The sequence below is a fragment of the Trachemys scripta genome, chromosome 6 (assembly GCF_013100865.1).
Source record: "Trachemys scripta elegans isolate TJP31775 chromosome 6, CAS_Tse_1.0, whole genome shotgun sequence".
NCBI lineage: Eukaryota > Metazoa > Chordata > Testudines > Emydidae > Trachemys > Trachemys scripta.
Genome location: NC_048303.1, coordinates 43,956,755 through 43,979,447, shown reverse-complemented (window position 1 = coordinate 43,979,447; position 22,693 = coordinate 43,956,755). Strand labels below are relative to the sequence as shown.

The following is a 22,693-nucleotide window of genomic DNA, read 5'->3' as shown; positions in this document are numbered from 1 at the left end:
GGTATTTGGGGATCTGAGAGTGTGTCAGCATGCTGTCTTGTAAGTTCAAACCCGCATCCCTTCCCCGCCAACCCCTCTCTCTCTCACTCAAAGCAAACAGTAAATGTTTGCTTTTTCTTGGAGCTGCTAAGCAGCCGCTTCTCATAACTCGAGCTCTGATAGGGCATTTCTGCATTCCTGCAGCCGATTTCACAACAATGACAAGAATGGCCATTTGATTTAAGGGGATTATGGGACATTTCCGGAGGCTGATCACAGCACAGTAACGCAACACCTCGTTCACACCGGTGCCGCGGCTCTCCAGCAGGGGAACAGCAAATGTTATTCCACTCGCCAAGGTGGAGTACCAGCAGCGCTGTAGCTGCGGAGTCAGAGTGCTCTACGTGCCTTGCCAGTGTGGACAGGGAGTGAGCTAGGGCGCCCGGGGCTCCTTTATTGCGCTGTAACTCACAAGGGTAGCCAAGGCTCTAACTATTTTGCACTAACTTCCTCAGGAACTTCTTCTAAGGCAAGCCATAAACTCCAGCTTTTCCCTCCTGCAAAAATGATGAAATCCTGAGCACCTAAGACACTGCAGGGAATTCAAGGAAATACAACCTTTTATTACTAGTTTGGAGTCTTGTTTTGTTTTTAAAAGGCTTTTTTAATATTTAATTTCTATTTGCCAACTAAACATGTTATTATGCAATAATTTCAGTTAAACTCATTTGCCTCTCAGGTATTACAGAAGACATTAATTAACTAGCAAAGAAATTAAAGTTAGCCAGTCACTCATATAATACCTTCCAGCAGGTTCACTGCAACAGGTTTTATCATATTTCACAATTCAGATTATTTCTCATTAAGTGTTTTTACTTGAAGGTTAACAGGAAAGGCAATAGCTATAATATGAGCATAAACACTACAAACAAAACTCTAAAAAATGCACATCGTGCATGTATAATAATACATAGATGTTTGGGAAACACCTTGGGATTTAGCATAATGATAACCCATCATTAAGACCTAGAAGGCAATTTTTAGACTCCATTTCTTTTGCCAATATTAAAATGGATGGCATACTACAAACAAATACCAGATTTTTACTTTATGATCTGGATCGCCTAATACGGAGGTAACATTGCAGAAATCTTGGGCAATAAGCCACATTTCTGAACCAAATCATGTAAAAAACCCACAGTAATGTACCTCCTGTCCCCTCCCCAGCATCAGACATGAGATCCTGCAGATCAGTGTGCCAAGGCCAGCCTCCTCTCCTCAACACTGCTCCCCTCTATGAGCTCAGACACATTTTTTTAATTGGAAAGAGTTCATAAACAGAGTCCTACTCCCTCAAAAAACACAGTACCATAGGTTTTTAAGTATACAGGGGATGTTCACAAGTCATGGGATTCTGAATCATGCATTCAGTTCTGGCTTAAACCCCTCCTTACAGTGTAGGGTGACAAAGAGATGCAAAAACAACATTTTAATTCTCTGGACATTTGGGTATATATTGACAAGTTACTTTCTGCTACTGAAATTGTTCACTCAGAATATTTAGTCTTTAAAATACTCCTTAAAACTGAATTCCCTAACCTCATCTCACACATGTCATAAACTGTTTTATTAAATTTACAGTAATAAAAAGGAAGGAATAGGTTTAATCCTCTTCCCCCCCCCATCATAAACATAAGCAACATATTTTTTTTTGTTTTTAAAAAAGCAAGCATCCGTGCAATTTTTCCTTCTTCTCCACCCCTCCACCCGGATCTCCTACTACCAGGGTTTTTTATTGCACTGTTTTGATGCTGCGATTAAAGGCCATGCCACTCCTCTTTGACGTATCCCTATTGATTAGAAGTGATTTGTATGTACACATCACATGCTGCTACTTCCTGCAAAAAAGTCTTGACAAGAAAACAAACAAAAAGCTTTTCCTTTGCAACCCCAGGAACTCTCCCTCTTCCCCATACAGGCTCAGCGTGGAGTCCCACACCAGTCACTACAGGTATCATTACAACCTAGCCCGCAACGTACACTACCTAGGAGAGGATTGCCAGGCTCCAGTCAAAAACCTGATGAATGGAGATGCCCTCGCTGCCAGCACTCACATTCTGCAGGAGAATTATTCTAGTTACAGACCCTGCTGTCCCAAAATTTACATTTGGGGAGGGTGAATCAAAGGGTGGGGATCGAGAAAGAAGGGACAAGGGGACGCTCATTCATGACGAGGATGCCTCCTCATTTAGGAAGGGAAGGAGGCGAGACTCCCCCATCCGTTTGGAGGATGGATTTTAAGACAGTCTCCACAGCCTCTCCGCGAGGAAGGGCTCCCCGCCCCGCCTGGTTTACAGGAAGGAGAGACCTGAAAGCGGCGCTTAGCTTCTCCCCGAGAGAAGGGGGAGAGCTGGGAGTACTGCGGGGGTTCCCCTCGCAGCAGGGCGGGCTGGAGGGGACGGCCTCGCGGTGTGTGCTGGCCGTTACAGCCCCTCCCGCGGGCTGGGGGTGGATGTTTTGCTGCGAGTGACTCACTGCCAGTATCCCCCAGGTCAGGCGGCCGCTGCCCCAGGCAAGCCAGAACCCTGTCTCCGCGGGGGAAAGGGGTGCGGGGCTGCCCCTCGGAGGGGTAACCCCGGCGAGACAGGGGATCCTAGCCCGATTCTGCCGGGCAGAGCAGGGGTGCGCGCGGAGCCCACCCGCCCGGGAAGGGGGGGGGCTCCGAGTCCCCCGGGTGGCACGGCGGAAGGGGCTGCTCACCTTGCTGAGAACCCCACAGAGCTCAACAGGCGGCCCGGACTCGGTCTCGGGATCCTCCTCGGAGCCAGAGGAATTCCAGCTCTGGTTGTCCGACATGGAGACGCCGCCCGCAGCCACCACCGAGCAGGGAAACAACGAGCGGCCCCCGCCCACAGCAGCCTCTTCCTGCCTTGGGAACGGGAGCGACGGCCAGGGGGGCTCTACCTGGGCGACACCTCTCGACTCCCGAGGGGGCGCCAGCCGCGCCTGCCCTCTCTGCAGCTGCCGGGGCCGCGGCTCCGTGACTCGACTCTCCACCTCTGCCCTCACTGCAGCGCCGCGGCCCCGACCCACGGTGAGAGCCACAGTGCAAGGAACGAGTGACTATCTCCGCTCAGAGCGCCACCGCAGCTGCTGCCGCCATCTTACTCTAGGCAGGAGATTGCTCTCTGCCACTATTTACCAACTCCCCCCAGCACCACTGTGGAGGGGCGCATTGCTTGCTGGGAATTGTAGTCTGGAGGGAGGGGCACGGAGTCTGATGGCGCGATGCATCATGGGAATGACCTCATGGAGCACTGCATCCTGGGAGTTGTAGTCTAGGGCGGGGGAAGACCTCCGCTTTTGATTTAAAAGCTAAGGACAGCCATTTTGGTTCGGTTGTGTGTCTTCTAATTACGGCGTCCCCTCCTCCCTCCCCCAATCCTCTACCCAGCGCCCGCCCAGGTACGTAGCTGCGGCTTCACTTCGGCTGTCAGTTGAGGCTGGCCTCCCTCCCCTCCCCCCAGGCGTGGTCCTTCGGGGAACAGGCTCTGTGTTTCCTCCAGTTACAAACGTTTCCCTTAACCAATATGGAGGTGGGGGAGGGAGGCAATGAGAACACAGGAAGAGGGGGAGCAGCAGGGAAGTTAGGTGCCGCCGGCTCTGAATTGACAAACAGAGCAGGGGGAGCTCGGAAGTGATGCTTCTTTCCATCCACAGGTAAAACATGCCGCGCCTAGCCGCAGCGTCCTCCCGCCCCGGGCACGCTGGGCTCTGCCCACTTTTCGTGGGGTCGGTACAGAAGGGGCAGGGACTCACGCGGGGCACTGAGGAGCTGGGACAGAAAGAGGGAAACCAGCAGCAGCCAAATCACCCTCTGCCAAGTTCCCCCCTCCGTTCCAAACTGAGAGAGAGAGAGACTGGGCGAGGGGGAGGCCATTCACTACACTGTCCCCTGCCCTACTCAAAAGAAATGTGTTCACCTCTGAACTGCGGTTTTGAAATAAATCCTTTCTGCACCTATGTGTGACTCTGACAGTCTGCTCTTCTGGCATGTTAGGGCATGTCTGCACTGCACACTAGAGCTATGTCTACACTAGCACTTTTGTCTATATAACTTATGTCACTGGGGTGTGTGTGTGTGAAAAAAACACACCCCTGAGTGAGAAGTACACTGACAGAAGGGCTGGTATAGGCAGAGCTATGTGGACAGGAGATGCTCTCCTGCCCACATAGCTACTGTCACTCATTGCGAGTGGTTTAATTATGTCAACAGGAGAGCTCTCTCCCATCAGCATAGAGCGGCTATATGGGAGATCTTATAGCAGTGCAGCTGCATCAGTACAGCTGTGCCTCTGTAAACTCTCTAGTGTAGACATGGCCTTAGCCTCGGCTCTGACTCTGATTTGAACCCAACCCATGCCCCCCTTCCATCCACACACACATCAGTCAGATTCAAGTCAGCAAGCACTCAGGACCTAGGTCCTAGGATCCTTTTGGGGTGGGAGGTAGGTCAGAACACAAGTCCTGCTGTGAGACTGGTCCAAGCCCTATTATTTTGCAGTATAGTTGCAGGTCTAGCTGTGGACCTGAGTCAGAAGGTCTGCATAGTGCAGTATTGTCCCGTAAAAGCTGGTTCCAGGAATTGTAAACCAAGTTGTACGATACAGTGTGGAAGCTCAGGGAACACCAAGTCCACAAGTCCAGGTCCAACAAACCCATTTTTAGTATGCAGTGTAGAGATTTAATTACATATAGTGCAGTGGGCCCCACATTTTTATGTCATCCCTCCCCCCCCCCCAACCTATAATGTAATCTGTCCACGCCCCACGGGAGATGCGGCTGGGGCTGCATCCAGGAAGCAGGCCACGGTCAAGGGCTGGAGCTGTGGCTGTGGCTGCAGCTGGGAGCTGCGACCTGGGGCAGGGCTGGGCTGTGTTTGGGGCTGTAGCTGCGGATGAGGCCGGAGCAGAGCTGGGGGTAGACGGGGCTTGGTTGTGCTCCCTCCCCACCCCCTGTGGGGACTGGCCTGGGCCCCACTGTGCACTGCCCCAAATGATCCTCTGTGCCCCCATAGTGGGGCACACCCCACAGTTTGGGGATCACTGATATAGTGGTTTAGTTTAATTTTGATTATCTTGCTACAAGAAGAGGAGGCAAATTGTATGTTGGTGGAACATTATTACAAACTTGGCACTCAAAAAAGAAAGTCATGCTTTATATTTGTGCAATCAATGTAGTAAACTTTAGCTTCATAATATTGTACAGTGCAGAGAACAAAATGACAAAGATTTGTGATTTTTTTGTTGTTTTTCAAAATCACTTATGAATGAGTAGTGTATGGGCAGGCCTACACTACAAATTTACATTGGCACAGCTGCACACCTGTAGCATGTGTGATGAAGACGCTCTAAGATGGTAGAAGAGAGCTCTTCTGTCAGCTTAATAACTCCACCTCCATGAGAGGCAGTAGCTATGTCTGCAGGAGAAGCTCTCCCATTAATGTAGTGCTGCCTACACGGAAGGGTGGGTGGATGTTAAGGTCGGTATAACTGCTTCACTCAGGCGTGAGGATTGTTCACACCCCAGAGTGACATAGTTATACTGATATAAGTTTATAGTGTAGACCTGGCCTAAATATAAACAAGGAAAGGGTTAACAAAACATACTTGTGTATATTTACAAGATGAGCATTACCAGTAGGGAAAAATTGCCAAAATAGTGACTTACAACTTTACTGTTTTACAAGTGGATGTAGGAAATTGTCAGTGTATTTAAGGCTCATGTATAATCAGTTTTCTATTTCATCAGTGTGTAAAATAATCTGTGTTAAAGATCAAATTTTGAATAAGGCAATCCATTTCACTTTTCAGACATGTAAGTTGCTGATGTTCATGAGTCATTGAAATGCTATTGTAAAGCTGCATTTCCTCTAAACTGCGGAACTTATGACATATAGCTTGTGACTTTGTAACAAAGGCTGTATTTAAAATGTGGCCGCCTAGCATTGGTTATATAGTTCACATTTAAGACCACTAGAACTAGTGCCCACTCATAATAAGTAGTGCAAGGGCAGGCCTACACTACAAATTTACATTGGCGCAGCTGCGCCGCTGTAGTGCATGTGATGAAGACGCTCTAAGATGATAGAAGAGAGCTCTCCCAACAGCTTAGTAACTCCATCTCCATGAGAGGCAGTAGCTATGTCGGCAGGAGAAGCTCTCCCATTTATGTACTGCTTACACAGGAGCGTGGGTGGTGGGTGTTAAGGTCGGTATAACTGCTTCGCTCAGGCGTGAGGATTGTTCACACCCCAGAGTGACATAGTTATACTGATATAAGTTTATAGTGTAGACTTGGCCTAAATATAAAGAAGAAAAGGGTTAACAAAACATATATTATAAACAGAAACTGAGTACCAAAAATAGAAATACTTCCAGGTTGCCAAAACTGACAGAAAAACATATCCTCAGTCAAGCAGGTTTTAAATCTAATGTAAAATTGTGCATTTAATGAATTATACTGGCAAACATTATTTTAACACCTTACAGGCAGGGGCCCAAATAATCAAAATTAAAAAAAAAAAAAAAAAGAGTTAAGATTGAAAGTGTTTGATTTGAGTCCAGCTTTTTTTTACATTGGCTTTGTTTTTTTTTTTTTTTTAAGTCCACCTTCAAAAACACCCCAATGGTACAATGTCTGGCCTTTCCACAGCTATATAACCCTTCATCCTTTCAGACTAAAAAATTGTAAGCATTTAAAGCTTTTATTCACACTTTTACCTGTAACTCACCCCCTCAATGATTTATCGTGGTCCTCTGCATTTGTCTCTGTGCCTCTTCCTGATTCTTTGTAACTCTCCATGCCCTACTCTAGTCCCTATCACATCTCTTTAATGTCTCATGTTCTGCCATCTCCAGGTCCTGTGCCCCTATGTGTCTCCCAGTGCTTTACGTTCCTTTCCAGACACTCCCATACCTCTTTTTTCTTCCATGCATCCTTTTATTTTTCTTGGTACCCTTATCCTCTGTCTTAGTCCCCTGTGCAACCTTGTTCATGCCACCCTCAGTGCACTACACTCTCTCATGGCTTTTCTGGTCCCCAGCACTCACTTTCCATGTCTTACTTCCCTTTGTCCCCCACCCCTATTCCATGCCCCTTATGTGCTCCTCCTCCAGAACTCCCATTTTCAGACCAGGGTCCATGTGACCTCTTAGTTCCCTACCCCAATCCCTGTTCCTTCTGGTCTCCTAGATAGAAGTTGTGGGGAGCTTAAAAACTAGTTTTATAATGGGAAACTAGCATCAATCTAAACCAGGCCTGCACAACTCGTAAAGCGGCGAGGGCCATATTACTCCAAAGAAAACAGCTGAGGACCAAAACCCCCCAAGCGCCACCAACCGTCCGCCCCCCCCCCCCCCCCCCCGCCCGCCCCACGGAAACAACCCCCCCCCCCCAGCGTTGCTGAAACACACGCACCCCAGGGCCACCTGCCCTGCGGAAACAAACCCTCCTTCCCCAGCACCGCCCCACTGAAACAGCAGTATTGAACCTCGGTAATTTGTTATAGCGGGCCCTTAATGTAGTATAATTAAGGTAAAAGAAAAATGTCTTTTTGCTAGAAGTAGAATAAGATCTTCCCCCCACTTTGTAATCAATTGCCCTGTTGAATGACTGAGGTGTGAATGAGGAAGGCATGGAAGGCAGGCACCTCCAGACAGCTGCAACCCTTGGAGAGGGCAGGGCTGGCTCTAGGATTTTTGCCGCCCCAAGCAAAAAATATTTTGGCCGCCTCCCCTTTTTTTTCGTGCCCCCGGCCCTGCCCCAACTCCACCCCTTCCGAATCCCTTCCCCAAATCCCCAGCCCCGCCTCCTCCCCTGGCGTGCTGCATTGCCCCTCCCCATTGCTTCCTGCGGGCCCCCCGCGACCTCCCGCCCTAGCTCATCTCTGCTCCGCCTGCTCCCCCGGGCGTGCCGCCGCTCACCTTCTCCCCCCTCCCTCTCAGGCGAGGGAGGGCGGAGAAGCGGAGTAGCGGCACATTCAGGGGAGCAGGCGGATTGGAGGTGAGCTGGGGGGGGCGCAGGAAGTAACGGGGGTAGAGGAAGCACTCCCCGCTCCAGCTCACCTCTGCTCCACCTCTGCTGCCTCTCCCGAGCACCCCACAACTCGGCTTCTCCTCCCTCCCAGCCTTGCTTTGCGAAACAGCGGTTTCACGCGCAGCAAGCCTGGGAGGGAGGTGGGAGAAGCGGAGCGACGGCGGCGCGCTCAGGGGCGCAGGCGGAGGCGGAGCGGAGGCGAGCTGGGGTGGCAAACTGGGGTGGCGGGGGCACTTTTTCCCCCATGCCCCGGAGTCGGCGCCAGAATGCTGCCCCTAGAAATGTGCCGCCCCAAGCACCTGCTTGTTTTGCTGGTGCCTGGAGCTGGCTCTGGGAGAGGGGATGGGAGCCAGACCATATCGGTAGAACAGGTCAGCCACCGATTTGCTGCTCGCCTCCTCAGCCCCCTACCCCTCCGGCTCGCCGGCTCACCTGCCCCCCCCCCCCACCGCCCCCCCCCCCCCCTCCTCCGCCCCCCCCTACACCCCCCGAGCTCACCTACTCAGCCCCCCTCCCTCACACGCCGCTTGCCTATTCACCCCCTGCGGGCCTCACAGTGAGCCCACACGGACCACGTGTGGCCCCCAGGCCGCATGTTGTGCAGGCCTGATCTAAACCATGGAGTAGCTACTGTTGCTCCATAATTATGTATTGAATAAAAAACAAGAAAATTAAATACAAAAATAGTTTTTCATAGTTCTATTAAATAAACCATGACATTTGTAATAGATGATCATTAGAGCCCTGCAAATCTGCGGATATCTGCTTTCTATCCACAGATCATTTCTGCAGATCGTGGATCAGATGCAGATACAAATTTTGTATCCACACAGGGCTAGTGATCATGATTTATCTTTAAAAAGAGTAAGTTTTAAATGTATGAATAATTGGTTCACTCGCTTTTTCTCCAGTGCTTCTATCTTTTCCTTATTTTCTGATTACTGTCCCCAGTTTCCCTATATGACCCTTGATCTTCTTTTTCCGAATCCTGCATAAACACAGGTTGACCTGGAGCTTTCAGGATCTTGTGTTCTTTGAGAGACATCAACTTATAATTGTTCTTACATTTAAAACCATTTAAAAGGCTGTCCTTCAAGTGCTTTTGTTTAAAAAGCAAAATTTGTCTCTAATATGTAAACTGCTTTTAATATTTTTGAAAATGTGATTTCTTTCCAGAACAATTGCATGTGATTTCCAGAAAAGAGAACACAATTTAGGGATGTTTTAAAGTGAAACATGAAATATTTTAGAAGTTCTGTTGCTGAAAGAATATACAGAATATAAAAGTACATTTTTCTGTACAAACGAGATTGCAAGTGGCTGTACACCTTTTGGCATGCCCTTTGCTAGTGAGTTTTGATCATGGCAATTTTTTAAATAACCTTTTCTGGCTATATTACAAATTGTTCAACATTTGTTTTCTGTGGTTCAGATATATTAAATAATGTCGATAAGCATATCTGTATACTGCAAACCTAGATCAGTAGATTTCATTTGAAAAAGTATTGTAATGCTATATAAAAATTGAAACAGGAGGAGAAACTGCAGATAACAAAACAGTTTTTTGTCCTCAAAGTAAATTTGGAAATCTTCAAGCCAAACCAATTTTTCTAGCCAAAGTTATAAAGAAGCTAAAAACTGAGCTTATAATGGGACCTGATTACAGCCTTATCTTGGGAGAATTGATATGCGTGTGGACAGCATTTAGGGGAGTTCAGATAATTTAATAATAGGTGACAGCATAATCATTGACATTTTTTCTTTATTTTTGTTTGTTTTCAAATACAATGTTTCAGAAGAGACATGATTTCAGACATCTGTGAAGGGGGCCTGATTATCAGAAAATACTGAGCCGACTGCTCTTTTAAAAATCAGGTCTCATTAAGATGTTTCAACTTCAGCACCCAAAATCACTAGTCTTGTCTGAAAATCTTGGCCCAGTTTTATATTCATATATTCAGCTGTATCAGCACATCACATCCTTAGCAATTTACAATTTTGCAATACAAAATTGGGATAAAATATTTAAATTTCTCTCTTTAGATTTTTCATTACTAGCTCTCTAAAACAAAGGCTACAAACAAACATGTAACAATCTCAGCTCTTCATCTGAATGAGTCAACAGCAAATCGAGGATGTTAAGTTTCTGTACGCATACACGCTAATGTCTGTCACTCTCCATCAGTTCTTCCTGCCAGTTCTATTCTTGTAAATCAGCAGGGGATTGAAACTGACAAGAATCCTGTTTTCCAGGTTCTTCAGAAACCAGAGCTGTTGTAAATTTCAAACCCCTGTGGATCAAAAGAATGGAGCTTGTGACCCTGTGACCTGCATATTGGCATGTGTCTTTGTTTATTTGTGGTTTAACACAGCTGATAGATGTTCCCCTTATAATGATTAAACTATTTTTCAAAGGGCTTAAAGAGGAGGTTACATTTGAGCCTGTCAGCCAGTGTTCTTTTTGTACAGGACTTCTCAGTAGCAAAGGGAGATATACATTAGGCGCATAGGCATAAATCAGAGAGAAATCTGGACTACAATGTTATTATTTTAGGTTAAAACAGTGGTCTTCAATCTTTTTATGCACAAGATCACTTTTTGAATTTAAGTGCAACCCAGGAGCTACCCCGCCCCTTCCCAGAAGCCCCACCCCACTCACTCCATCCCCCTCCCTCCATTGCTTGCTCTCCCCCACCCTCACTCACTTTCACCGGACTGGGGCAGGGGATTGGGGTTTGGGAGGGGATGCAGGCTCTGGGCTGGGGCCAAGAGATTCGGGGTGTGGGAGGAGGTTTCAGGCTGAACCTGAGGCAGGGGGTTGTGCTGCAGGAGGGGGTGTGGGGTGCAAGCTCTGGGAGGAAGTTTGGATGCAGGAGGTGGCTCCAGGATGGGGCAGAGTGTTGGGGTGCAGGAGGGGGGTGTGGGCTCTGGGAGGGATTTGGGGTGCAGGAGGGGGCTCCGGGCTGGGGCAGAGTGTTGGGGCATAGGAGGGGGTATGGTGCTGGCTCCGGGAGGGAGGTCAGGGCTGGGGCAGGGGTTCGAGGTGCTGGCTCTGGGAGGGGGCTCAGAGCTGGGGCAGGGGCATGAAGTGCAGAAGAGGGTTTGGGGTACAAGAAGGGGCATGGGGTGCTGGCTCTGGGAGGGGGCTCAGGGTTGGGGATTGGGGTGCGGGCTCCTGCCAGGCAGCACTTACCTTGGCGGATCAAAGCAAGTTCAATATAATGCGGTTTGACCTATAACATGGTAAGATTTTTTGGCTCCCAAGGACAGCGTTATATCAGGGTAGAGGTGTACTGTAGTTTGAATTCAACAAAATGCTGGACTTGGCAGAATAACTTTCCAATACATAAGTTCTTCGTAAATATTTTAATAGTATTGAACTTCCCTAACTGTGACTAACGGAAACAGATGGACATACCTCTTCTGTTGTTGCCCTAGAGATTCAGCAAGTAATCAAATCTATGCATTTGGGGAACCCCCATAGGTCTATTCGCTTATCTTTTGTATTTTATGTACATTTATCAAGATCAGCTTATTCCTGTACTAAGACGGTTGTAATTTAATTATGTAATGGTGGGAAGTGTACCTATAGCCAAATCCCTCCTGTTCAGCAGTAGGAATAAAGCCAATAAATAGATCACATAGTTAAAATCTTAATATATTAATAATAATACTTAGCTTTTGTGTACTTCTTTTCATCTGTGGATCCCAAAGTGCTTTACAAAAGAGATGGGTCTTAAAGTAGAACTCATAGGCCCTAACCAAAATAAGGGCCCCATTGTTCTAGGGCTCTGATCCTACAAGACATGGTGCTTGCCTCAGACAGTTTGTAATGTAAGTAAAGTGACATATGAAGGATCGTGGCTGAGGATTACCCTTAAACCATCTCCTTAGACCTTTGCCTGTTCTCCATCCATACTTCAATTTTATTCTATCCTGCAGAAAGTAAGGAAGCAGGTGCATGAGGTGTGTGGGACTCACTCGTGGAGGATTTTCCTAATACTTAACCTTACTTTTGCCCAAGAATATGCTCTCCTCACGTACGTGATGGACCTTAATTTTGTACTCTTCTCTGAACTTGGTTCAAGTATGTATAACACCAAAGTTCTGATATTTATTCTCCAGTCCAGGATGTATGTGCCACAATAGTTTCTTTACTTTATAAAACACACACTAAGCAAATGGACTAGTAGGAACCTACCTATCAGAGATCCAAAATAATATCTGTTAATGTTTTGCATATTGTATTTTTAGTGGTGAAAAGTTGTTCAATGTGGTAAGACTGAATTACATCCCCACCACAAAAAAACAAAAAGTTGGGCTTTTGACAGCTTGCAGTCTGATTGATCTGTTAACTTAAAGGAGAGGCTATGATTATCAATGACTTCCTTTCATAACATTATGCTATGTTGAGGCACTTAGCCTATTTGCCTGCTATCCTTGTTGTTTGTCTTGGCTCTTGAGTCCTTTGCCTCTCCTAGGAGTGTAGGAAAGTGGGGAGGAGGCACAGTAAAGTTGTCATGACAAATATATATATTGGGGTAATTCACTGCTTTCTGAATCCCAAAAGAACACTGAATTATCCCCACACCCTTATGGCAGTGCATTGTAATCAGTGTTGTGTTTAACTCTTTTCTGATGTTTGACTGAGCTAAGCATGAATGTGGTTTTAGTGTTTAACTAAAAATGAATTATTTTATTGTGGGATTTTTTAAAAAATGGTAAATATTCTTGTCTGATTTTTAATCTCTGGTACTGGTAGCTGGGGATTTCTTTAGGGTAATGTTTCACCTGCCTATCCATGTAAAGGCCTTAATGTTATGCATGTTCTTCATCAGAGAACTTCCAGTATATTTCTGAACTCATACCTGTGTAATTATAGGTGGAGCTGACATTGCCTAATACTTTCCATTAGAAGGCTGTTTTCAGTTGCTTGTAAATTTGCAAAACTTTAACCATTTGTGCTGAAATTTCCTATTCCAGGTGTCTATCTGAGGCTTAACGTCCCCCTCCTCCCCCATAAGTTTCAATAAAAATGGTTAATCTATTTCATAGATTCATAGATTCATAGATTATAGGACTGGAAGGGACCTCGAGAGGTCATCGAGTCCAGTCCCCTGCCCGCATGGCAGGACCAAATACTGCCTAGACCATCCCTAATAGACATTTATCTAACCTACTCTTAAATATCTCCAGAGACGGGGATTCCACAACCTCCCTAGGCAATTTGTTCCAGTGTTTAACCACCCTGACAGTTAGGAACTTTTTCCTGATGTCCAAGCTAGACCTCCCTTGCTGCAGTTTAAACCCATTGTTTCTGGTTCTATCCTTAGAGGCTAAGGTGAACAAGTTTTCTCCCTCCTCCTTATGACACCCTTTTAGATACCTGAAAACTGCTATCATGTCCCCTCTCAGTCTTCTCTTTTCCAAACTAAACAAACCCAGTTCTTTCAGCCTTCCTTCATAGGTCATGTTCTCAAGACCTTTAATCATTCTTGTTGCTCTTCTTTGGACCCTTTCCAATTTCTCCACATCTTTTTTAAAATGCGGCGCCCAGAACTGGACACAATACTCCAGCTGAGGCCTAACCAGAGCAGAGTAGAGCGGAAGAATGACTTCTCGTGTCTTGCTCACAACACACCTGTTAATGCATCCCAGAATCATGTTTGCTTTTTTTGCAACAGCATCACACTGTTGACTCATATTTAGCTTGTGGTCCACTATAACCCCTAGATCCCTTTCTGCCGTACTCCTTCCTAGACAGTCTTTTAAGCTATTAATTTATATTTATGTACTTTATTATTTAAGTACCAATAACGTGCTCTGTGCTATACAAGACTGGCCCTACCTAGAGGAGCCTACAGTGTCAAAGACACATTAATAGACCAGAATTAGTATTATCTTAAAATGTTACTTTTTTTCAATCACCAATGTCTTCATCATTCTCCTCCCAGTTATGTAATATTGACATAAAGAAGGCATTTGACTGACATGAGTTAATGCTTGAAGCTCTTGCAGAAAAATGGAGTCTTTAAAAATAATGTTAATAAGGAGAGGGTGGGAACCTGATGTGCTGGGATAAGCAGATCAATCCAAGCATAGGAAGCAGCATGGAAGAAGCCACAAAGACTGGAGTGGGCAAAAGAAGGAGGTAAGGAGAGAGAAATTATCTAAAATGTAGGCTTGGTGAGGCATCTCCTCTGGGGAAAAGTCATTACATCCATTGGTATTTATAATGTCTATTACCTGTGCGGCTTCTAAATTGCTTTTCTTCCCCACACATTCTCACAACCAGGCATTGCCAGTACCAGTATGACTACTTTTGGACTGACTGAAATGGAAGTGATAGTTAACCTTGCACAGACTTTAGTGTGATCATTGAAATGTGGGGAACAGTGCTTTTGGCTTGAGCTGGTAAGACCGGCTACTCTGTTGCAGTTGCAGGGCCAATGGTTCCCAACAATGTGGTTGGTTGCACCAACACGGGTGGAGAGAGTATGAAAATGTGCTTCAAAGTCATGCAGCACTACTGAGCTGGTCTCAGGTCTGCCTGGCACTCCCCACTCCCAGCTGGCCTCAGAGCACCCAAGGTGTTCGTCTGATGTCTGCTTTTGTTCTGCGCTCTGACAGGCCAGAGCCAAAAAACACAGATTATTACTCAGCTGGTCTTGGCTTTTCTGAAAAAATGTCATGAATAACAAACCGAATGCATTGAATATAATTAAAACTTAAGATTTTTTTAATCAGATAGAACTTTTATATTTAAAAAATATAACTTGCTCTGCTACAGGAATGCAGTTGGTCTCCTATTCCGGGGGAAAAATTCACAAAAATGAACACCACCATCATTAAAGAAAATAAGGGAAACAAATGCATATGATTAAAGATTTGATAAATCCATTCACTCATAATGAATAGAGAAACACCTTGATTAGGGTTACTCATAAGTTTTTGCAGAAACTTTCAGCTTTCATTTCTAATACAATTGGGAACATAACCTTCTAAATGCAAACAGAATGCCATACTGCCAAGAGCTCAAAAATCCTAAGAACGAGATAAAAACCACAAGATTAAAAATTAATTAATTAGTGATGCTTTTGGGTCAGTCTTCTGAGTATTTAACATATAGAGGAATCCTTCCCCTCCATGAACCTGTATGTGATCATTTCAGGTGGAAAATTCAACCATAAATGCCTAAACACAAATGTGGGCTGCCTCCAGATCTTTGGCAGGGGATCCTGCTTCTTCTTTCCTAACCCCTCAGCTGGAGAAGCAACAGTTTTTAAATATGCATCTTGCTAGAAAAGTTCCAGCACGGTTTTATTTCCATTGTTGTGCAATAGAGTTACTTTGGTAACTGGTCTGGGTGTGCAGCACATCCAGAGACATCCCTTGAAAGGGTGTGGCTCCTATCAGATGGAAAGGACTCTTGACTGAGGAAGTAACTGAGAGGAAGTTAAGGAGATGGGTGCTCCTTGCCTCGGAGAGAAAATTAAATTGTTTTTTGAATCAGCAGTAGGAGGGAGCTGCCTTTATACCCTCTTCCAATAATAAATACATATTCTGATATTTATTGAGCTCATGCTGAGCTGTCATTCAGAGAACTCTGCTTTTTTGTGCTAACCCACTGAAAAGGAGATTTTGTCATAGGACAGTTGCTTGGGCAGCATTTCATTTACATTTTATTGAAGAATGACTTGAGGTCTGGAAAACAGGTGGAGAGTGAAAGATTTAAGAGGCTCAATCAACTTACTGTGTCCAAGCAAAGGTTATGGGTGACTTGTTTGTGATCTGCAAATACCTACATGGATAAGAAACGTGATAGTAGCTGGCTGTTTAGTACTAGCAGAAATAAGCATAATGAGATCCAATGGTTAGATGCTGAAGCTAGACAAATTCCGACAAGAAAAAAATACACATTTTTAACAGTGAGGTTAATGAACAAATAGAACAACTTTCCTAGGGACATGGTAGATTCTCCATCTCTTCAAGTCTTTATATCAAGACTGGATGTCTTTTTCTAAAAGATATGCTCCAGCTCAAACAGAAGTTATGGTTTGATGTAGAAATTCCTAGTTTAGGTTCTGTGGCCTGTGTCATGCAGGAAGTCAGGCTGCTAAATGATCATAATTGTCCCTTCTGGCCTTAAAATCTATTAATTTACATTTAAAAAATAAATTTAACATGGTGGTGGGAAGTGCCAGTTTGATTTTATTTTTACAATGAATCTGGAAAGATAGCCTGTCACAAGAAAAGCCACTGTACAGCTGTAAGTCTAATGCAGTACGCTTTGCACATAGGAATGTTCTTTATTTCAAATTGGCAGTGTAATTTTATTTTTTTTTGTAAACAAAACCTGTCTCTCAGAAAGGACTATTATGATTGTTTAGTCAGACCTCCTATATCAAACAGGTCATGGGGCTTTAGGGTTGCCAGGCGTCTGGATTTCAACCACTAAAAGTCCATCCTGTGGCGCAGCAGGGCTAAGGCTGGCTCCACCTGGCTCCCAGAAGTGGCTTGCATGTCTGGGGCAACCACAGGGGCTCTGCGCGCTGCCCCCACCCTGAGCGCTGGCTTCGCAGCTCCCATTGGCCAGATACTGCAGCCAATGGGAACTGCACGGGTGGCGCTTGAAGGTGTGGGCAGCGCGCAGAGTCCTCTGGCCCCTCCACCTAGGAGCTGCCGGAGGTAAGCGCCACCTGGACAGAGCCTGCATCCCAAACCTCCTCTGACACCCTGCCCCAGCCCTAAGCCCCCTCCAGCACCACAACCCCTGCTCCACCCCAGAGCCCGCACCCCCCAGTCAGAGCCCTCACCCCTTCCTGCCCCCCAACCTGCCCCAGCCTTGAGCCCCCTCCAGCACCACAACCCCTGCCCCACCCCAGAGCCCGCACCCCCAGTTGGAGCCCTCACCACTTCTCACACCCCGACCTCCTGACCCAGCCTGGAGACCCCTCATTTCTGGTCCCACCCCAGAGCCAGCCCCCCAGTCATACCCTCACCCCTTCCCGCACACCAACCCTCTGCCCCAACCTGGTGAAAGTGAGAGCGAGCAATGGAGGGAGGGGGGATGGAGTGAGAAGGGGTGGGGCCTCTGGGAAGAGGGTGGGGCAAGGGTGTTTGTTTTGTGCAATTAGAAAGTTGGCAACCCTATGGGGCTTCCCTGAATTCCTGTTTGAGTGACAACATATCTTTTAGAAAAATAACCAAATTTGATTTAAAAATTGCTATTGATGAATAGTCCACCACAAACCGTAGGAAGTTGTTCCAATAGTTAATTACCCCCACTGTCAAGAATTGTTCACCTTATTTCTAGTCTGAACTTGGCTTGCTTCAACTTCCAGCCATTCATTCTTGTTATACCTTTGTCTGCTAGATTGAAGAGCCCATTCTCGTATAGGTTCTTAAACACTGTGATTAAGTCTCCCCTTAACCTTCTCTTTGTTAAGCTAGACTGAGCTCCTTTAATCTATCACTGTAAGGTATGTTTTCCAATCCTTTAATAATATATCATGGCTCTTCTCTGAACTTCCTCTCCATTTTATCAACATCCTTTTTGAACTGTGGATACTAGAATTGTACACAGTATTCTAGTGGTGGTCACACCCTGGCCAAATACAGAGGTAAAATAACCTTTCTACTTCAACTTGAAATTCCCCTGTTTATGCATTCAAGAGTTGCATTGGTCCTTTTGGCTACAGTATTGTTCAGGAAACTCATATTTGTCCACCATGACCCCCAAGTCTTTTTCAGAATCACAGCTTCCCAGAATCGAGTCCTCCATTCTGCAAGAATGGCCTATGTTCTTTGTTCCTTGGTGTGTAACTTGACATTTGGCCATATTAAAATGCTTATCATTTGCTTGAGCCCAAGTTACCAAATGAACAGATATAAAGCTAGTTGGAAATTTTTCAAAGAAACAGGTTTTTGGGTTGGAAAATGCCAGTTCGTTGGAACCAAAACTTTTTGTGGGAATGTATCAGTTTAGACAAAATTTTTGTTGTGAAGGATTCTCACGTCCAGGATGGAATTTTTGGTCAAAACAAGAGAAAGAGGAATCACCCAGAATAGCTAATAGCCCAGTGGTTAGAGCACTTACCTAGGGTGTGGAAGACCCAGGCTCATGTTCCTGTCTCTCTCTGATTTTCTTTCGCCCCAAAGTAGAATGAGGAAAATTACTGAATCTTTAACATTTTCACAGGATGATAAATCATTTTCCACGCAGCTCTACTCCAGACACTAATACAGTTGAGGTTTTTTCTTTGTTTGGTGACTGTGTATAGTTGAGCTAATTTGAAGAATTCCATATCAAACCTCGGTATTTGGTGTGTCTAATAAAATTGAAAGTGATTGTGGAATTGTATTATTCATCAACTGGAGTTCTGAAAGAAGTATGGAACTTATATTCTCTTTTAGGTTATTAAAGTTTGAAAAAGCACTCACTGCGTTGCGCTATGGACAGCACAAAGAAAATTGTTAACACGTCTGATGATGATGGATTTCTGCTTAGAATGGGCCTCAATGACAACAAGGCTGGAATGCAAGGACTGGATAAAGAGAAAATCAATAAAATCATAATGGAGGCCACCAAGGTTCGTTTGTGTAACCCTTTTCACTAGTGCTTGTTTTTACTTTTTTATTTCTTAGTTTTGCATGCATAAATGGGGGCAGCCTCCTCTGTTCTGTATGTGGGTGACACAGGAAAGGTTGCTTTCCATCACCCTCCACACAACCAATGCAGTACGCTTTGCTGGAAAAGTTAATATGGTTTCCGGTTATATAAACTTTTTCAGTAGAACTCCTTAGGGCTGACTACACCTCCTTTTTAGGGTGTGTTCGAAGGGGAAGCAGCCAGTGGTGCAGTCCCTGTCAGCACCTCTCCTTTGGAGCTTGGGAGAGGCCCCAAATCTATGAGGTTTTCAGAGTCCTCCCATCAGACAATCTAGGGATAACTGAGCAAGGGTAACCTCTCAGAGTTCCCCCACTTCCACAGCATTCTGTTATAAGAGAGGTCAATCTGGCCCTAGATTTGTTGTTAAACAATTATGGTAAAATAATGAATGCTGTACTGTTGCTTTATGGAAGAGCTAATACTTTAGGGAGAACTTTGAAAAATATAGCATTAAAAACAATTCTGCTATTGCAGACTGCTTTTGTATTGTCCATTTTTTCACTGTGCTAAGGATATTTGCATGAAACAAAGGGTTTAGTTTTTCATATATTTCACCTGATCTTACTGTTAAGCACTTCCTCAAACCGTGATCCTTTGTAAGAGACATCCCATTTGGTATTTTTTGAAATAATTCCTTCCAAACTGCTATTGCTGCTGCCATTATATTGAGAGAGAGATGGAGCCAAATGAACGATAGATTTTGAAAACTGTAAAATGAGGAAAACAAGTTTCATGCCCTTTTAAAATCTGCATTTGTTGGGGAAAAAATCAACAAACTGTACAGTATCAGGTGTATTATAGCTGTAGATTCTTGTATGGAACTCTCCCAAATCTCTCTTCCCTTTTAGCTGCTCCAAAAAACAAACAAACAAAGCCCTTGTAAGGAACACAGTCTTATTATTGCATCACTACTGTGAGGAGCTACAAGACAGATATAAGGGAACCCAAATTTCATAGTTGCTTGCCAGCAATTACTAACATCTTAAATACCTGTAAAAAATTTACTACCAGCACCAAAGAGAAAAAGTATGGGACTTTCTTTCCAATAGGCACAATCACTAATGTTTGCATGTAGAGGGAAGAGAAGATTACATGCATGCCTGATACTGAAGGAAAGTTCATCCTAATATCTATTAGGTAAGAGATTGATTGAAACCTTGAAGCATGAGGTTTTAATCTCTTCCAATACTTTTTTTTTTTTTTGGCATTAACTGTTATAAAACTGGATCACATAAATGTCCGATCCCTCTCTGAATCTTCTTAAATTCTTGGCCTCAGTGGCATCCTGTGGCAATGAGTGCCTCTAACGACACGTTCTGTGAAAAAATATTTAATGTGTTTTGAATCTGCCCCCTTTTATTTTCATTGATTATCACCTTGTTCCTGTGTTATGAGACAGGGAGAACAGAAGTTCCTGATCTACCTTCTCTATATCATTTATTATTTTCTATACCTTCATCATGTCCCCTCTTATTAATTTCCTTTCCAAGATAAATAATCTCAATCTTTTCCATCTCTCTTCCTGTGGAGATTTTGCATACCCCTGAACATTTCCATCACCCTCTTTTAAACTCTTTCTAATTCTGCAATATCCTTCTGAGATTGGGTGACAAGTACTGCACACAGTATTCCAGATGAGGTTGTACCATTGACTTAAATAATGGCATTATTTTTCTCCAGATGAGACCATATGGACCAATGAGGAAATGCTGCACATGAAAAGTAAAAGTGCCTGAGGTCAATTTTCAATTTTTGCATTCAGTATCTTTCAAGATATAACAGAAAATAGCTTAGAGAGTACAAGTAACTTATTTCTTTTTAGTTATTTTGACATCTCTCTGATCTAGCTAATGTTTTTAGAATTGCATCATCACACATGAAGACATGTCCCCACCTCTCTGGAGTCTAGCAGGTTTCCTCAGAAGTATATTAAACTCTGAGTGGCGGAGGGAAGGAAGAATATGAATTTCATGTAATCTGAGTACCACAGTTGTCTTTTGTGTGTATACCTCAATTATGTGAATATCCAAAACATATATATAACGCGTAAGAAATCCTTACAATATACAGAGTCCAACATATAAGGCTGGATCTGCTTCTCTGATAGGATTGGAAACAACTGTCCATTTTATTTCAGTGCTGTTTTTTTCCATTTAAATGAGTTGTTAGCAGACAAATTGCATCTTTTTCTTTTCAGTTATTGTAAGATAAGGAAAACAATGAACTTTCAAATGTATCTTAACTTTTTATTTTTCTGATAGGGTTCTAGATTTTATGAAAATGAGCTTAAGAAAGATCAACAAGTTAACCAACGAATTGAAAAAATGATGCAGCTAAAAGATAAAATTACCAGCCAACAGCTTCTGAAAGCACAACTACAGGTACTAACCAATTTGAGAAGTTTTTTGATTGGAGGGAGAATAACAATTTTTAGGAGTATATTATTGATGCTAGTCCTAAAATTTCAAAGTGGTGCACAAGTTGTAGTTGCCTGGTTCATTTGATGTTAGCAAAAATTATGTAGCTAAAACCTACATAATATTTTGATGGTGTAAATTTATATTTAGTTAACAGAAGAAAATTTAAATAGATAATAAGACTCTTAATTTGAAGTATTTCTTGTATGAACAAAATGAATTAAAACAAGAACTCCTTTCCCCCAATGCTGAAAACACCTAATCAACTAATAAATAAAATCCATTGTTCATGATGCACTCCTATGAAACTCATTGATTAATTGATTGACATGATTGCATACTATTTTTTTCAATCTGACCCCTGCCTCATTCTGTGCACAGGATAGGTAGTGTTTATTGAGCGGCTGTTCAATATTTTGTTTTATCTTCATTGTTCAATATGTAGTCCCAAGCCTTGTTTACCATATGCTAGTCTAATTCTGATCTGGATACAGAATTATTAATTTCCTCATATTTTTTTTCTGTGACGCTCATCACTATAGCATCTGAGTACTTCACAAACATTGATGAATTTATTTTCACAACACCCATCAGGTCAGGTAATATTTTTTATTATCCCCATTTTACATGTGGGAAATGAAGGCACAGAGAGATTAAGGTTAAAATCCCACTAATTTTGGGTTCCCAATTTGACCACCGAGTGCCTAGGACTTGATTTTTCAGAGTACTTAGAATTATACCATACTGTATATGTTTAACACACAGCTCCCAGTGACTTCATTTGCAGATGTGAGTGCTCAACACTTCTGCAGATCATGTTGGGTACCCAGAAAATGAGGAACACTCAATCAGTGACCACCCATGAAAAGCTTTTTTTGTTGGTAATGACTTTCCTAGCATCACATAGGAACTCTCTGAAAGAGGCAGTAATAGAATCCAGTTCTCCAAGGCAACATTCAACATTCAACTGTATTACCTATGAAACCATGCTTTCTTTTACTTTCAGATATCACCTCCTTATGATCTGTAACCAGATGTTCTAGTCCAGCTGTTCTCAAACTGTGGGTCGGGACCCCAAAGTGGATTGCGACCCTGTTTTAATGGATTTGCCAGGGCTGGTGTTAGACTTTCTGGGGCCTGGGGCTGAAGCCAAAATCCGAGCCCCACTGCTCAGGGTGGAAGCTGTAGCCAGAAGGATTCAGTCCCAGGCGGTGGGGCTCAGGCTTCTGCTTCAGCCCTGGCTGGCGGGGCTTAGGTTACAGCCCCCCTTCCCAGGGCTGAAGCCCTCAAGCTTTGCCTCCCTCCCCTACAGGGCGATGGGGGTTGGGCTTCAGCCCTGTTGTCCAGGGTGGCGGGGCTCAGGCTTCAGTCCCCCTTCCTGGGGTCATTCAGTCATTTTTTTTGTCAGAAGGGGGTTGTGGTGCAATGAAGTGTGAGCAACCCTGCTCTAGTATTTGCCTCAGCTCGGTAAGGGGGAAGACAACTTGTGCAGAGTTACAGAAGTATGAAAAGCTCCATGCTTCTGTGT

General features: G+C 44.3%; 2 protein-coding genes across 4 annotated transcripts in view; one reads left to right on the top strand and one right to left on the bottom strand.

The window, feature by feature from the left end:
- The window catches only part of CERT1 (ceramide transporter 1), a 159,700-nt gene extending 156,550 nt beyond the window's left edge, over positions 1-3,150 (bottom strand). The window contains exon 1 of one of the 2 annotated variants that reach the window (XM_034773933.1): positions 2,740-3,150. In XM_034773933.1, the coding sequence (XP_034629824.1) occupies positions 2,740-2,835 (96 nt within the window). In that variant the 5' untranslated portion in view covers positions 2,836-3,150. The remainder of the gene's footprint in view (positions 1-2,739) is intronic. The other variant, XM_034773934.1, reaches the window with a different exon arrangement.
- A 74-nt stretch (positions 3,151-3,224) lies between these two features.
- POLK (DNA polymerase kappa) overlaps positions 3,225-22,693 on the top strand; it is a 59,275-nt gene continuing 39,806 nt past the window's right edge. Inside the window, exons 1-3 of one of the 2 annotated variants that reach the window (XM_034773930.1) lie at positions 3,225-3,444; positions 18,493-18,668; positions 21,010-21,129. In XM_034773930.1, the coding sequence (XP_034629821.1) occupies positions 18,531-18,668; positions 21,010-21,129 (258 nt within the window). In that variant the 5' untranslated portion in view covers positions 3,225-3,444; positions 18,493-18,530. Of the gene's footprint in view, positions 3,445-3,485; positions 3,700-18,492; positions 18,669-21,009; positions 21,130-22,693 lie in introns of those variants that run through there. The other variant, XM_034773931.1, reaches the window with a different exon arrangement.